The sequence below is a fragment of the Andrena cerasifolii genome, chromosome 1, assembly GCF_050908995.1.
Source record: "Andrena cerasifolii isolate SP2316 chromosome 1, iyAndCera1_principal, whole genome shotgun sequence".
Lineage (NCBI taxonomy): Eukaryota > Metazoa > Arthropoda > Insecta > Hymenoptera > Andrenidae > Andrena > Andrena cerasifolii.
In genome coordinates this window covers 29424897-29441510 of record NC_135118.1, presented here as the reverse complement: position 1 = coordinate 29441510, position 16614 = coordinate 29424897, and the positions used below count along the sequence as shown (strand labels likewise).

The 16614-nt window shown below is 40.8% G+C and overlaps 1 protein-coding gene across 9 annotated transcripts in view; it reads left to right on the top strand.

The window, feature by feature from the left end:
* Positions 1-16614, top strand: part of Wwk (anoctamin 8 white walker) — a 45881-nt gene that overhangs the window by 21186 nt on the left and 8081 nt on the right. For all 9 annotated transcript variants that reach the window (XR_013086708.1, XM_076822887.1, XM_076822905.1 and 6 more), the window contains exons 3-10: positions 9116-9276; positions 9464-9740; positions 10049-10237; positions 10347-10532; positions 11974-12126; positions 13979-14114; positions 14596-14651; positions 15222-15296. Coding sequence is in view for 8 of the 9 variants with exons in the window: in XM_076822887.1 (XP_076679002.1) it covers positions 9116-9276; positions 9464-9740; positions 10049-10237; positions 10347-10532; positions 11974-12126; positions 13979-14114; positions 14596-14651; positions 15222-15296 (1233 nt within the window). In the remaining variant the exon portion in view is untranslated. The remainder of the gene's footprint in view (positions 1-9115; positions 9277-9463; positions 9741-10048; positions 10238-10346; positions 10533-11973; positions 12127-13978; positions 14115-14595; positions 14652-15221; positions 15297-16614) is intronic.

Sequence of the window (16614 nt, the reverse complement as noted above, 5' to 3'; positions counted from 1 at the left end):
CGCGTGATTTTTTCGTGTAAAAAATAATTAGGAATACGTGTTTAAAAGGATTTGTTGAAGTTCGTAAAATTCCCGAAGTTATAGGCATTTGAGTAGCGGCAAATGCATGGGTAACACCCGGCCACTCGGCACTCACGTAAAACTTTAAACGCGTTTTTCTCGAAACAGTGTTCTAAAAACGGTGGGCGCTGTATCTCCAAAAATAATTATCCGATTCGACTGAAACTTTTTTTATTTTGAACAATATATTTCTAGCTAGGGGGGGGGGGCTAGAAAAAATTACAAAAAATTAAATATTTATAATTTTCAAAGGCGTTAAAAGGACGAAAATACAGGGGGAAGTGATTTCAAACTTGAAGTGTCGTTATTTTCTAAAAAAAATGTTATTTTTGTATTTTTTTAGTTCCCCCCCCCCCTTATCCAAAAGAATAATCTTCCAAATAAACAACGTTTCAGTCGAATCGGATAATAACTTTTGGAGATACAGCGCCCGCCGATTTGGATCAATTTTTTGACGCCTTGACTTTAACGGCTACCCAGGGCCGTCTGCAATGATTAATTATAAAACAAAAAATATATTTCTCTAACTTAAGACATCCTTAATACAATGCAAAAAGTCCCATTAAATTATATATAGTAGTTTTCCTTTAATTAATTCCTAAATATCACCTATTTTTGGGGGCTCTCGACCGGAACCTCCCCTTAATAATTTTAAAAAGGAAAAGCAAGCCCGCCTAAGGTCTCCTAAACTCAAGGGATCGCCCCCTGGAAGTATTATAGTAACAATAATTTACAGTTTTTTACAATATCTGCAACTTCTTTGCCAACCGCGCGATTTTTGTTGCGCTGTGACAGTGATTCCACGTAGCGAGTGGTACGCGAGGATCGTAACGTAACTCTGCGTTCCCTGCTGCACCTGACGGTGCTACAAGGAGCTGTGGTGGCGATACTGCAGCAGCGCGCGATATTGGTAGAGCAGAACGTGGCAGGTGAGCACGTGCGAATATAAAAATATGGAGAGACGCGGGAACGTCAGGGGCGAAAGTAAAGAAACGTTGCAGCGAATGTAGGGGGCGGCGGAAATACAGAGCTACGAAAGTATGAACATACACGAGCGGAGGGGGTGCGCAGTATAGAAATGAGAAGGCGTGGCGATGTAAGGGCGCGAGAATAAGAAAACGTGTGGGACGTGTCAGTGCAAAACAGTGGGAATGTACAGAGAAATAGAAAGGAATCTAAAAGCAGAGGCTACAAAGATAGAAACATACAGAAGTAATGAACTAAAGACTCGCAGAAACAGAAGTGAAATTTTCTTGCTATATAAAGCAGAAAGTTTATACGTTTGTGTGTTTATCTGGCGCCTAAAAACTTTCGAACAGTAAACTCTTGGGTCATGAAATGTGCCTCAAATTATTACGCCCGGCTATTCCACATGAATGTAACTTTTTCATAGAAAAAAGTAAATAAATTTTTTTTTTATAGTTAGAATCTAAATTAAGAGCGAAGCCGTGTAGTGAAGCTAGTTGGAACATAAAACTATGTAAATATCTTTTTTTGTTAATTGTATGCACATGGACTTATTATTAGTATTATTATTATACTTATTATTATTTAATAACACTCGAAAGTAAATTTGAACGCTGAACTGTCGTTCATAACAGAGATAAGATAGCTCTGTTATCCCATAAAGCAGACCATTACTTCAAACCTACTATCAACTTCCTCGTGCAGGCATACAAAAGTATGAGTTCCAAAGTTTCATTCGATCACCACTGTATTGTGGGATGCCTATCGAAACGCATTCAACTTGAACTCCCGCGCAGAATAAACCTCTACCAAGCGGTATGTACGTCGGAACGAGTGCAAAATTCATGCTACAGGATCGATCGGCGATGGCATCCTTGGAATCTACAGTAAAGGGATGTAGAGATAGAAATTAGTAGCATAATTATTCGTATCATCGAAATGATACATAATAATAACAGTAATAATAGTAATTATTCTTTATTGCACCAGTAGACATTAAGAATAATAATAAGAAGAAGATAAAGAAAAGATAAATTCATGTAAGAAAACAAGAAAGAAAAAATAGTAGAGATAGAAATTAGATAACATGTGTAATAATAAAAGGCGAGGTCCAGCTGTCAGCTGTTATTAACCCGTTGACTACCACTCAAGTTTTATATTTTGCCATGGAGGTCACAGTAGAATTTTTTATTTCACAATGTTTTCTAGTTAGTTACGTTGCTAAAAATTCTTTAGTATTGTTATTCATTTTACTTTAGTCATTTTAAAAAATGTGTGACCACCTGAAATTAATAAAGTTATCAAACTTTGGGCATATAAAAGTACAGAATACATAGGTACCTATTACGCAATTGGTTTTGCTGCCTAAATTCTCTCTAAGGGGATGAAATTGACCCCCAAAAATCCGGCTATTTTCCTATTTCGTGTTTTAACTCGCGAACTGTTAGAACTATAAGTTGCCAAATGATAGTCCTAATTAAAAGAAGTAACTTTTGTCTGAAAACATTTTTCTGTCTCTCACAGTCCGCGAGTTACAGCACAAAATTAGAAAACGGCCGCTTTTGCAGAAGGCAGTTTCTCCCTCTTAGAGTGGACTCGTACAGCAAAAAGAAATTGCGTAATACGTGCCTATGTATATCCTCTACACACCCCCAAAGTTACGTAATTTTTTTACTTTCCGGGTTGGAGGACCCTGGCTCGTGAGAAGCCAAGCGCCGGTCACGGCTGACCTCCGTGCCAGTGAACGTGTTAGCCTAACCACGTCGCCCGATTAATTTCGTCTCGGGCAACGAAGCGCCCTTAATTAATCCTAGCGCAGTTGCCAAACAGCGCTGCGGAACGCGGCTCGAATCTGCGCGCGGAAACGTGATTACCAGGAGCCCTTATCGCCGGCTGCGCAGCTGAGGCGCGTTGCAGTCGCACGCTTCTTTTTTGCTTCCTCTTCCAGCACGGCTAACCGATTTGTTTCTATTATTGAGCGTGCCCGCGCGATATCGATTTCACGTCGTTCTCATAAACTATGCAACCAGCGGCGTGTGTAATGACCGCTTCTTCCGATACGCTTGAAGGTAGAGCCTAGCGAAGGCAAACGCGGGGTCGTGGCAACGATAACACGCGTTGAATCCACGGTAATCGCGCTACGTTTCCTGTGGACATTTTAAGGGGACATGTATCGGGGGTAATTTCAAGGCGGGCGGTTGTTACATTAATTATCGCGGTTGATTGCTGAGGAGAGTTGTATTAGGGTGGTGCATATGAAATTTTCGTTTCGAGTGGGGGAAGATTAAATCGAAATAATATTTCTTTTTGCTCTTGAACTGTATTTTATCTATTTTATATTTCGTCTATTTAGTATTTTCTTTATTCTTTTTATTCTTTTGAGTGTACATATGTCACGTCCAGAATTGCCGGAACACCGTTGTTCTAGACGAGAAGGGGGATGATATATATTTTTAAAGGTTTTCTTGTGCTCCGTCGCCTCCAACATAACACCCCTAAACCCTAAAGGCCGGTCGGTTACGACGCAATGGAGTAGTAACTAAAACTGTGCGAAGCGGGTGGATGGATTGGCTTTGAAGGATCAAGAAGGAAAGAAGGGGTTTGTTGCGCGTTTCCGCCTTGGGACCGTCAAAGCCACACTCATCAGTAGGGCTATAGCTGACGGCCCTGCCCTAGAACACACTCAGGGACACAAGAGGACATAATTTGGAACTTGTATATATACGAAATGAGATTGGGAGTTAGTACTAGCGAGAAGATTAGACCTCTGGTGGCGCTCGCCGACACTAAGTCGCGAAACCGTGGTGGGGCCGGGACGTCACACATATTTATTTTATTTGCATTATTTGCTCTTTAACTATTTAATCTTTTTTGTTTTTTAGTCTATTTATTTTATTTTTAAGTACTTATATTTATTTTATTCTTTGAGTTTTATTGCATCCCCACCGCAAAGAAAGGAACACCAACCTTATAGTAAGAAACGGTGTGTGGCGCTAGTCTACAATATTCATTCACTTCAGTGATTGGTAATGGGTAATGTTGCAACAAGGTAGTGATGTATTTTCTCTTCCTCCTTTCGCGTCTCTTTTTATTCGATACATGGGTTTGGATGCTCGTCTGACCATAACAAGTTTCTACTACTTGCCTGGGGAAAGGTTGGCTTGTACCACTTGGCTGACTGCGCACTGGGTGTTACCACTGGTTTGGTAGGAAGTTTGCGGTTTTGTAATAGTGTTATATTACCGCGACGCTGTGTATTGTATGTGGTATTAAGTTATTTATTGCGCAGTGTGTTTTGGGGCTGACTGCGTTACAATATATCGATGGCTTACTGCACAAATATTTTATGTCTACTTTTAACACTTTCAAGAAAAACAATTTTAAAATATGCAAGGGTACTTTATAATTGAGGACCTTGCAGCAAGACGAGTACAGCTCCATCTTTACCAACTTCGAGTAAATTAAAAAAAAAAAAAATTATAAAATTATTGCTTTGACTTAACATTGAAAAGAGAACACTAATTGAAAAATATATATTAACACAGAATAAGTAGTAGTTAGCAAACTGCTAAGTTTTTATTCCTAATTTTGACGAATTTTTCGTCAAATCGCTCATTTGTTATCGAATTTCCATCAAACCTGCACCAAACGATGTACATTTTATTCCGTATATCACACGCCATAAAAACTGTCAAAAATGGAGCTAATACCTCTGTTGCTGCGAGGTCCTCAATTATTAAATAAATACACAATTTCACAAAAAGTGGGCATACAATATTTGTGCATCAAGCGATCAATATGTTGCATTACACTTGACACTCTAAATATAGTTGCTGTAATACAGCAACTTAATTTAATACATTATATTAAATATGTACTATCTGTAAACAAGTGTACAGGTATCCAAGGAGTGCGAGTCAATGATTTCTCAGAAAAGTGGTATAAATTCCCACATAGTGATATCCTTTCACCCAAGAAGCACAGTTCCATCCTCGCAGTAGCCACTACTATAATTTCAATCAGAAATATAGTACCAATCGCCCTTGGGCCATAAAAATACCTGCAGGTAAACAAAAGAACATAAATTTCGCGTTCCATTAAGCCAATTGAAGAACGTCAGAGTTGACATTCATTGCTATCTGAAATAGCACATCGACGTGCGTGTCGTCCGTCATTTTTGGTGTTCTTCCATCACTGGCAGTCCGTGCCTGACCTTTTCACCAGTATCGCAACGTAGGAGACCGCGAACGAGCGTTTCGCTCGCAAAGTTGTGGCCGGTCGCGGTGGCAACGTGAAGCACAGCTAAGGCTTCGATCTCCTTCGATTGTGCACTGGCTCTCGCATTAAACTCGACGCTAAGCAGGTGCAACAGGTGCCGCGACACAGCCACCGGCCAATCATGACCATTTCGCATTAATATACACGCGGGCGTCCCCTCGTTGTCCCAACGAACGCTCTTTCCCCGGTCCTCGTCGATTTAATCCGACCATCCAGCAGTCGATAATATAATTATAAACTGACCTTTTCAAACTCGTCATTCTCGTCCCAACAGCTGAGCGGAGCATCCCCCTCGCGTTTACCCACGCGCCTCTCCTTTGTTGGTCAACTTTTCCCGCGGACGTGCCTGCATTACACTTTCAAACTCAATCTTTCTCGCGCTCACTTCCCCTTTGAAACCCCTCGCGCGAATAAACTGGCGAACTTATTTCATTCGTTACACTTTACTCGTGTAACTTTTAAAAAGTATTCATTTTTTTTTCTTCTAGCTTTTCATTTCCCTTTAGATCTGCACTCGGTTTGTAACTATTTTGTGGGGTTTTATTTAATCAAGCGCCGCAGAGTTGATGCGTATATTTGAGTAATAATAATGTCGCGGGAAATGGAGGGTAAAAGTTCCAATCGAGTTCCAACCGTGCCACTTTTGCAACATCCAGGTGCACCGGCATTCCTTTAATCCTAGTTCCCGGAGGCACAGAGCAGGCGAGGTGAATTTCGTCGGCGCTATTAGGTCAGGCATGCCATCAGGATATCGTTGCACGTGGATTGGCAATACCAAGCAATCTACTACCGTTTGGAAGACGGCCAGGCCGAACGACGTTACCCTCCTTGCGCCAGAATTCACTGGCTCCTCTGTCCGGCCTGCACTTCTGCAGCAAGATAACTTCGCTGTGTATGGGACATTTGATTGTCGAGGTGGGAGATAAATGGAGAGAACGCGGAGGAAAAGTGTGGGACTCCAGATGGAATGCATTCTGGATGTTGAAACATTCTCGAGATTTAGTAGGGAAACATATGGGTAAACTTAGTTATTTCTTCTTTTTATTCAGGGGGGAGGGAGGGTGTAAGCGTCGGTGCTTATCACACCCTGGTGGTTGGTAAAACTCTTTTTTACAATACCATAGATTAATAATAATTCATATAGGAAACTTGTGTATTTTAGAAAGATTTCAATTGTTATCTGATTTATTGTAATAAATTCAATTGTAAATTTGCATTTACCTAAAATTAAGAAACATCGACTTGGTCGGTCCTTTATCTGTTTTCTTTACTTCCTCCTTGTGCGCCCATCTTCTGTGAAATAAAGACGCCCTTTTTCTTTTCCTCTCTTTTCTTTAAAAGAAAAAGGGACAAATAATTCTAAAAAAAGAGGCGCACATCTGTCTAAGAAACCTCGCTTGCAAGATCGACAGCAGCAAAATTAAAATTTAATTTAAATCTCAGCAGAATTCGAACTGAATCGTAACATAGTTGAGGACCTTCCAGCGAGAGAGGTATTAGCTCCATTTTTGACAGGTTTTGAGTTATGACGTGTAATATACGTAAAAAATCTACATCGATCGGTGCAGGTTTGATGGAAATCCGATAACTAATGGGCAATTTATTGCAAATTTTGGCCTTGCACTCAACTACCCTGCTGTCAGTCAAGGGCAGTTACAGATTTAAAAAATTCGCCGAAAATAGGAATAAAAAGTTATCAATTCGCTAACTATTACTTAGTGCGTGAAAATATATATTTTTCCATTAGTGTTCTCTTTTCTATGTTAAGTCAAAGCAATAATTTTATAAACAGTTTTTTTTTAATTTACTCGAATGCAGATCCGGATCTGCCTCCTTGCACTAAACAAGTGATGACAGATGTTAGGGGTCATCCTTAAATTACGTGAGGCTTTTGGAAGGGAAGGGGGTCGCGAATTTCTTACGTTTTCTTACAAGGAGGGGAGTCAGGTAGCGTCTTACGTAATATTGTTTAACCTAATTTTAAATTAATACAAATTCTATCATTAATGCTCCAGAAAAGTAGTTTTAGTTTAAATTTCCCGAAACCGAGTTAAAAGAATTATGTAAACCTTTAAAAGAATTTTAATAACTAAAAAAATTAAGTGTAGAAAGTATTACGTAAGGAGGGAGATGGAATATCAAATCTTACGAATTCTTATACTGGGGGATGGAGGGGGTAAGAACTCGTTAAATTACCCTTACGTAATAATTTAAGGACGGCCCCTTGTGTACTACCTATCAGTTGAGCCCCAGAATTTAGTGTAGGTACTCCACAGCCACTGAAAAAATATAACGACGTAATGCAGTTAGCCACCAACTACGACCCACCTAATAAGCAGCCTTTTTATAACGCGTTGTTTGGGGATGAGGATATTTCAACAGATAATGATGACGAGCAGGCTGAAGAATATTGTTATTTTTTTATGTCCACAACAAATGTCGACGTATTTCTTCCATATTTGATTAATAAAGCATCGATAAATGAATAAATTGTGTTCCTTATAGTGCATAGTTACCAAAAAGCGACCGATTTTTGTACTCATTGCTGCAAGACAGGTGCAGCTCCTGACTTGAAAAATTCGCCAAAACTAGAAATAAAAACTTATCAACTCAATAACTACTACTTATTGCGCGGAAAATGTATACTTTTTCAATTAGTGTTTTCTTTTAATGTTACGTCAAAGCAACAATTTTATAAACATTTTTTTCCACTTTACTCGAAGTTGGTAAGCATGGAGTTGCACCCCTGTTGCTGCAAGTTCCTCCATTAGACACAATCCTAGCGCTTAAACATTTCACATCATTGCTAGATAATGTCCCCCATCACTAGAACTACCAAACCAGTCAAAATGACAGATTTTAATTTCGGTAATATATTCACTATTTTTAAGTACGTCAAAAATGTATTTCTGAGTAAGATAAATCTGTTTAATATTATGTACATACTTTTTAACGATATGACAATTAAAAAAATATGAATAAAGGTTTATTTTCCTTGCATAACGAATTTTACAAGTAACCAGTCATTCTGACTGGTCTGCTAGAAATTAGAGATCCCTATTTCACATGTATTTAAATACACGTGTACACGTGTATTAAACGTATCCGTACCTCAATCCGTGTATCTTTTAGTACACGGGTACCCGTGCACTATTTCACGTGTATTTAAATACACGTGAATTTAGATACACGTGTATTTATAAATACACGTATATTAACGTATCCGTATTTTGATTCGTCTGATTTTTAATATCTACAGATATCCCAGAACTCTGAGGGATTGTGAAATTCATAAAAGAATTAATGTATTTAAATATATTTACTAGAATAATATGCGGAAAGTATGGTTTTACAAATTTTCAGATTGTAACTAATAACACAATTATAAAATTAACAAGATTTATTTAATCGATTACCTATTTTGATACAAAAAATTAAGGCATTACTGGTAATAAGCGAGTTTCTTTTTAGACGCAACGATAATCGTTAAAATTGAAAAACATCACTCGGTTTTATTACACTTATTGCTTAAGTGACCGCCATTGCCCATTCTCCCGTAGTTAATGCCCAATTCTGATGAAAATAAACAAATACGTTGATACACGTGTATTTAAATACACGTGAAATAGTGCACGGGTACCTGTGTATTAAAAGCTATACGGATCGAGGTACGGATATATGTAATACACGTGTACCCGTGTACACGTGTCTTTTTGCTACACGTACCATACCGTGGTCTCTACTAGAAATATATATATATACATTGATTGCCGGTAGTTCTAGGGTTAAAAGTTGCTTAAAATCTGCCCAGGAATGCGACGTCGTGATGATGTTCCCGAGCGGAGCGAGCGACGAGACTCTGATGTGGCTCCTAGGTCGTCTTCGGGCTGGAACCCCGGGCCTAGTGGTGCACGTGCGGCACCACGCCTCGTCAGATAGTTACGGATTTTACTTAACAGCCCCTTTTAGCGTGTAAGTACACCGTCGTCCCCATCACACTGTCCACCAAGTTTCCCCAACAACTCCAGCTTAACAGCGCTCAAACTTTCCACCGTTCACGCGTGTAACACCCCCCCCCCCCCCCCTGAACTTGTCGGCAACATTTTCCCTCGAATCTTTGAAACCCGGAAGCATAAAGCAGAAGATTGGCTGTCGATAGATTGTTGAAAGCCGCCGAGGAAGTACATTTGCCAAAGACACTGCGCCAGGAGTTCGGCGGAGGTCTGAAAGAGTTCGTCGGCTCCGAGTCGAGCTGCTTCGAAGGGAGCGACGACGAGGCTCAATTTTTCACTACTCAAGAGAGGCAGTCCCTGGTCCTGCACCTGCTGCACACTCTCAGAGCGGGGCCGCAGGATCTACACAGTCTGCCGGGTCTTAAGATGGTGGAAGGTCAAGCAATTATTCCAAAGTGCATTTCTTCTGGGATCATTTCCCAGGTCAGTGTCGCATCTCAGTCGCGCCCCCTTCGCGCCAGTCTTAAATCTTGCGAGCACCTTCGTCGAGCCTGGAAACCTTAAAAAGCACACTTGGAAAGGTAAAAGACGATCGCGATGCAGAAAACTCTGGCTCGGTAATTAAAGGCCCGTAATTGTTTGAATTGTAATTCTATGTGGGAAATAACGATTTCACCCCTGGAATGAAAATTGTTTGATTAGTATAATTAAGCGTTTAACGTTCGGCCCTTCTTGCGAGAATTAGTGACTCCTGTAAGCAGAATTAAGAGGATCGATTTTCCCTTGCCCAGGTCTTCCCTCTTCACGAATTGCCTGCATTGGAGAAGCTACAGCGGACGTGGGTCCGCGCATTTCTCAGCCCTCAGCCGTTGGACGACATTTGTAAATACTTCGGAGTAAAGATCACCATGTATTTCGCGTGGCTCGGCCATTACACCACCGCTTTGATCGTTCCAGCTGCAGTGGGTGTCATATATTGGGTAAGCTGCTCCGTGGCCCTGCACTCGGCGTAGCGGCCCGTCGATATCGGCCGCATCGACGGCTGCTCGTCACCGTCGCACTAACCGTGCGCTCGCTTGCCCTCCCCAGGTCGGCATCATCGGCAGGAATCAAGCGGTGGAAGACGTGGCGTACGTTCTGTTCTCCGTATTCAACGTAATCTGGGCCACCGTTTATCTGGAGACCTGGAAGAGGAGGGGCGCCGAATTGGCCTACAGGTGGGGCACCCTGGATCAAAGGGACGACCTACTTCTCGAACCTAGGCCCTTGTTCACGGTGAGCCTCGCGTCGCTAGTAGACACCTACGTCTTTACATAGTGGTCTCTTTTTTCTTATGTATGTACTTAGTTAGCGCACAGGGCGTTCGGCCGCAGATCTGTAGAAAATGAAGTGGGTAGTTCTGCGCGACAAAGTGAGACGAAAATTAACGGGGTATTCTCGTCTAGAAGGCCAATTTCTTGCCTTTCTTTAGCAGCGATGGACAAATAAACTACACAGTTCTCACCGATCAGCATTATCCACGCGTATTTATTAACATCTCACTTAGTTTTGAAAAAAATTTCAGCCGTATGTAATAATAATTAAGGGAGATATGGGTCGTCTCGTGAAGCGTGTGTAAAAAAAAGTTGCCTCGTGGTACACAGGATTCCGGCTGTCCCGCTGATCCAAAACGAAAAAACCAAAAGGATTCTTAATCAGTAAGAGTGTGGCCATAGCCGGTAGTAGATTTTTGAAAATAAATTGAAAATTCACAAAATGGCGGGACTTTGAATTTAAAACTCATTTTCCCCGCGTTTCTCTTTCGTCCTTAAATGCGCTTAAACTTATGAAAAAAAGCTATTTCGTCTTGATTCTGCTACCGGCTAGAATTGTATGTTTTCTGAAGCTGTTTTAAAAAGATGGACCAGATTGGCCCACTAGAAGTTGAGATATCGCGTGTACCGTCATGAAAAGCACTGTTTTGAGAAAAACCCATATCTCCATTAATTATTATTATTTATGACTAAAATTTTTACAAGTTACTGAAATGTCAGTAAATACGCGTGGATAATGCTTATCGGTAAAAATTGTTTTGTGGGTCGTCCCTAAAGAGGACAGAGGCTCTCGCTTCTCTAGACGAGAATAGTAAAGGAATCGCGATGGAGGCTTAGTTCTTTCGATATTCGTGTTTAATAATCAGCGTTCGCACGCGCCGCTGATCGCCGAATTGCCATTCTTCAGGCGTTCCTGACCCGAATTTTTAAACATAAAATAAATAACTAAGAAACGAAGCTACCGCTGCAATTTCGTCCGATTTTAATCCATTTAAATTTCTACTTTTTCATTGCCAAACACTCTGTACATACGGACAAACCCCTTAGGAATACTAACCAAGAAACAAAGAGACTAGAAACAATATTGACATAGCGCTACTAGCGCCTACGTTATGCAGGTACACAGGTAGAAAGAGGATTGTCCGTATCGCTTGAAAGACTAAATATCTCTCTCCAGAAGTGCTCCAAACCCTCTGCTCTTGAATCTAGAGAGGGAAGCGGGAATGAAGTGCAGAATGCCAAAGTAGGTGTTACCTAACAATAAGTTGCATAACCTGTGCATGGGGTCAGTAACACTCAATCGCGAGGTGCCTAAATAACGGATGACATTTGGTCGAACAGCTTCTGAAAAGAAGACCGACAGCCTGGCTTCATTTTTCGTAATTTTGATTTGTCTGATCCAGGGCACCTTGGAAATCTCGCCCGTGACCGGGACGCTGGAGCCAACATATCCCAGATGGAAGAGAAACATGTTCCGGTACTTCGTGAGCGTGCCCGTCATCGCGGCGTGCTTATTCTTCGTTTTCATCGTGATGATCCTGAGCTTCCAGATACAGGTGAAGCCCCGCTGTTTATTCTAAAAACCGGCGCGATTTATTCGGCGAGTTTATTCCATGAATTTAAGTGGCGACTCGGTAGGGCGCGAGGTTCCTTCGGACGTTAGAATATTCAAGGTTTAGGTGCGAAGAAAAAACATTCCGGTTGAATTACGAGCTTGGCAGCGTGCCTGAGACCGCATTCTCGAAATTCCCCGGGAAAGCCGAGTTGCGAGGGAAAGCGGCCAGGACGATTTAGCTCTGATACGTGAAACGGTGTTTTTGCGTGGCCGCGGGGGAAACAAGCGACACTCGGCTAATCGCATGCAAAAAGGCGCGGAGTTTTTGGGCGATCGGGGCTCGTTGAATAGAGGCCAGCTGGTCCTCGATCGATTTGTCGTCACGCCGGCGAAGTTATAGATGCTTTTGCTCGTGGAAAAGTTCGCAGCGCGGCGCGTGAAATTCAATTCAATAGTATACCCCACTGATTTCGTAGTCCGTGGTGCCATTTTTTTCAATCGGTTTTTAGACATCTTCATTTCTTGTTGGGGCTGTTCAACAAGGGGACGCCAACTGCGTTGTATTGTGACCGTATAATGCGTAGTAATACGTTTTTTTCGAGACTTAGCGGTTCGGTATTAAACGCAGAAATATTTTTCTCTCGAAAATGTGGTAACACGTTTCCCTCGAAAATATAGCATCGCGTTTTTCTCGAAAACGTAGTGATACGTTTCCCTCTAAAATATATCATTGCGTTTCTCTCGAAAACTTAGTGATACGTTTCCCTCTAAAATATAGCATCGTGTTTTTCTCGAAAACATAATCACACATTTTCCTTGAAAATAATATAGCATCGCGTTTTTCTCGAAAACGTAGTGATACGTTTCCCTCTAAAATATATCCTCGCGTTTTTCTCGAAAACTTAGTGATGCGTTTCCCTCGAAAATATAGCATCGCGTTTTTCTCGAAAACGTAGTGATACGTTTCCCTCTAAAATATATCATTGCGTTTTTCTCGAAAACTTAGTGATACGTTTCCCTCTAAAATAGAGCATCGTGTTTTTCTCGAAAACATAATCACACATTTTCCTTGAAAATAATATAGCATCGCGTTTTTCTCGAAAACGTAGTGATACGTTTCCCTCTAAAATATATCCTCGCGTTTTTCTCGAAAACTTAGTGATGCGTTTCCCTCGAAAATATAGCACCGCGTTTTTCTCGAAATCGTAATCACACATTTTTCTTGAAAATAATATAGCATCGCGTTTTTCTCGAAAACGTAGTGATACGTTTCCCTCTAAAATATATCCTCGCGTTTTTCTCGAAAACTTAGTGATGCGTTTCCCTCGAAAATATAGCATCGCGTTTTTCTCCAAAACGTAGTGTTTCGTTTCCCTCGAGAAAGTCGTGATGCGTTTCCCTCGAAAATACAACATCGCGTTTTTCTTGAAAACGTAGTAATACATTTCCCTCGAAAACTTAGTAATGCGTTTCCCTCGAAAACGTTTTAATACGTTTCCCTCGAAATTATAGCAACGCGTTTTTCTCGATGACGTAATAATATCTACATTTCCGTCGAAAGCGTAATAACACATCTCCCTCGCAACATCTCCCTAGCGATACCGTTCTTCAAGATCACATAATACCAAATTTCATAAGGCACGTACATAGCAGCACGTCCTTCCCTCTCGTATAGTCCAACACTTCTGCATTCCCAATAATAATCTAGAACACGTCCTACCACCATCATCCTATCTCGAACATAAACTGAAAACTCCCCGACGGTGTCGCCCTATCAACCCTTTTAAACTCGCCCCACTTGACAGTAAACCTGAAAACGAATATCACAGTGAACATCCGATAAATCTTCGCAGGATTGGTGGGACGCTCGCCTGGAGTCCGGAGGATACGGTTTCTGGCTGAGTTACGTGCCAAAAGTTTTACTAGCCGTGGTGATAGCGTTAATGGACGAGGCTTACTTTAAGGTCGCCGTGTGGCTGAACGACATGGGTACGTATAAGGGCGTAGAGCAGCGGCTCCGTCGGGTTTTCCCATAGCCTCACTATCTCTCTCGACAATCGATCCCGCCCTACATGCGAATTCGAGATACGGTCGACCGATGCCTACGAATTCTTCGCATCAACATCTGTGTATTCACCGAGACACTCTGCACGTCTATTTAGTATCCAAGAGCCTAGCATATTCTTTCTTGAATCTTTTCACGGCTTAGCTTCTACTAGAGTGTAACTGAGAACTACATCCCTGATTTAACATTACGTAACTTGAACGGATCTTGCTCAACAGGCGAATGTCTTCTACCCTCCCCTCATCCCTGATACAAGAATACACACGTACGATCGAGAGATACTCTAGAGACATCTTATCTACTCTCCCGATTCTACTTTTCTTTCATTTAATTTACTTCTTCACACACTGGAGAGCAGTCATGTTACAGTAGATAGTATTTGTGATTTTTGTGTGTTGGACGCAGAAAACTATCGGCTAGACACCGAGTACGAGAATCATCTGATCTACAAGGTGGCACTGGTAATAAGAAGAAACTGTCCATTTTCAACGAATAGATTATTTGTGCTGTTCTAGCTGTTCTCACGTGTCCTCCTCTAATCAGATCATGAGAGCGCGCGTTCGCCTCTGCTGTCTCGATTAATTCAACATTCATATTGCCAATGCTTTTCAGCCGTCGTGTTGCGGAGAATTCTATCAGAGTGTTTCGAGCTGCTATCATTGCGTTGCGATGCATGCCACTCGGTTTTATTACATACGCATTGCCCGTTAGTCGCGATCTCTAAATGCAAAAGTGTGCTCGTTCATTTAGAGGTGGACCTTTAAATATGTATAACTATTACGTTAGAGCTCTTACGCTTCTTTCTTTAAATTATCATGTAAAAAGTGTCTGCTCTGGCTGTCTCTGTCGCTGCATGGAAATTCTATTCTCTGTCGAGAATCACTTTCTGCTTGCGCTTCTCGATTCTCCGTGCAACGTTTTATAATTCGTGAGTTTATCCGCGATCTCCGTTGCATCCTGTGCGTCGTAGCGTGTGTGTTTTAATCCGCCACGGCAGATAGAGAGTATACAGAAGGGACTATGTATTTCAGTTTCAGTTTGTAAACTCCTTCCTATCGCTATTTTACATCGCCTTCTACCTACAAGATCAAGAGAGGCTGAAAGAGGTAAGGACCCCTTTATTCCCGTTTCTCTCCTCTCTTTCTCTTCTTACTATCTCGAAATTCTCAGAATTACTATTAGACAGACTATCCATTGGTATTAGATTCCCGTTTGATTACTCAATAGACCAGCTGTTTGTCGATTTTGTGTTCTTGGAGGCTCTCATCTACTTCTCCGTTACCTGTTAGCTAGTGCTTCCGATTAGAATTCTCGGAGAAAACGTTAGACCAGTTGTTAGCGAAACCATCGATTACTAAAATAAATGTGATATCGGCAGAGGCAAACTAGCTAGACAGAAATCGGCAAGTTTCCAAAGGCGAGCTTCAAAGAGCCACGAGGACATGTAAACTGAGACGATTTTCAGAGACACGGAGTAACAAGGGCTCAAATTAAATAGTATCTATGTAATGTGTTATATGAAATTGTAATTGCGATATATTTACACCACCCGTTGCAGACTTCCTATTCTTCGATTAATATGTACGATACTCTACTTTTTATTAGAAACTTCCCTCGAAAGTTTATTAACTTACAATAGGGTAGAGTGGGGCTAAAAGTCCGGCGGGTAAAAAGTCCCGAATACAAAATATTCATTCGTAAACAATCGATTGAATATTTCAGCGTACTTAACTATGTTGATGGCAAAGGTAATGGGGAGGACCGCAGAGTCGCCTTTGTCATTATGTAAATCAAGAAGCGAAAAAAGTATGTTGTTTTTGTTGTGTTATTCGAAGTAAACCACGGTTTAAGGATGTGTTGGACCTATCTTCAAAATGGTACCAAGTTGATGAAAATTTGTGAGATTGTTCTTTATAATCTTCCTGATGTGCTCCAAAAATTTGAAACGAATTCACTAAATTATTGCTGAGTTATAACGATTTTAATTTTCACTGATCCTACACGTACTCTTATGGAAAGAGATAACAGATAAAACAGCTGAAAAAATGGGGAAGAAATAGTACAATTGTTTTCAATTTTTTTTTACATGTAGTATACGGATAGATGAAAATATCTACCGAGTTTCAATTGTTTTCGCTGCACCGTTTTAAAGAAATAAATTATTAATTTTTGTTCAAGCTGAATCTGTGTCCTGTATTTTCATTCTTTTGTTTAAATAAAGGCTTCAGTAGTATTTACTTTCAATATTGTATACCAAAAAAATTGGTTTAATAAATATTTGATGATTTCAAAAGAGTTTTTTACTTATGTTGTTTTATGTTAAAACACGAAAAGCTGGTTAGAAAATATTAGGGACTTTTTACCCCAAGCAATGGGGCAAAAAGTCCATTTTGAATTGACACACATTTTGTGGTGTAACTCAAT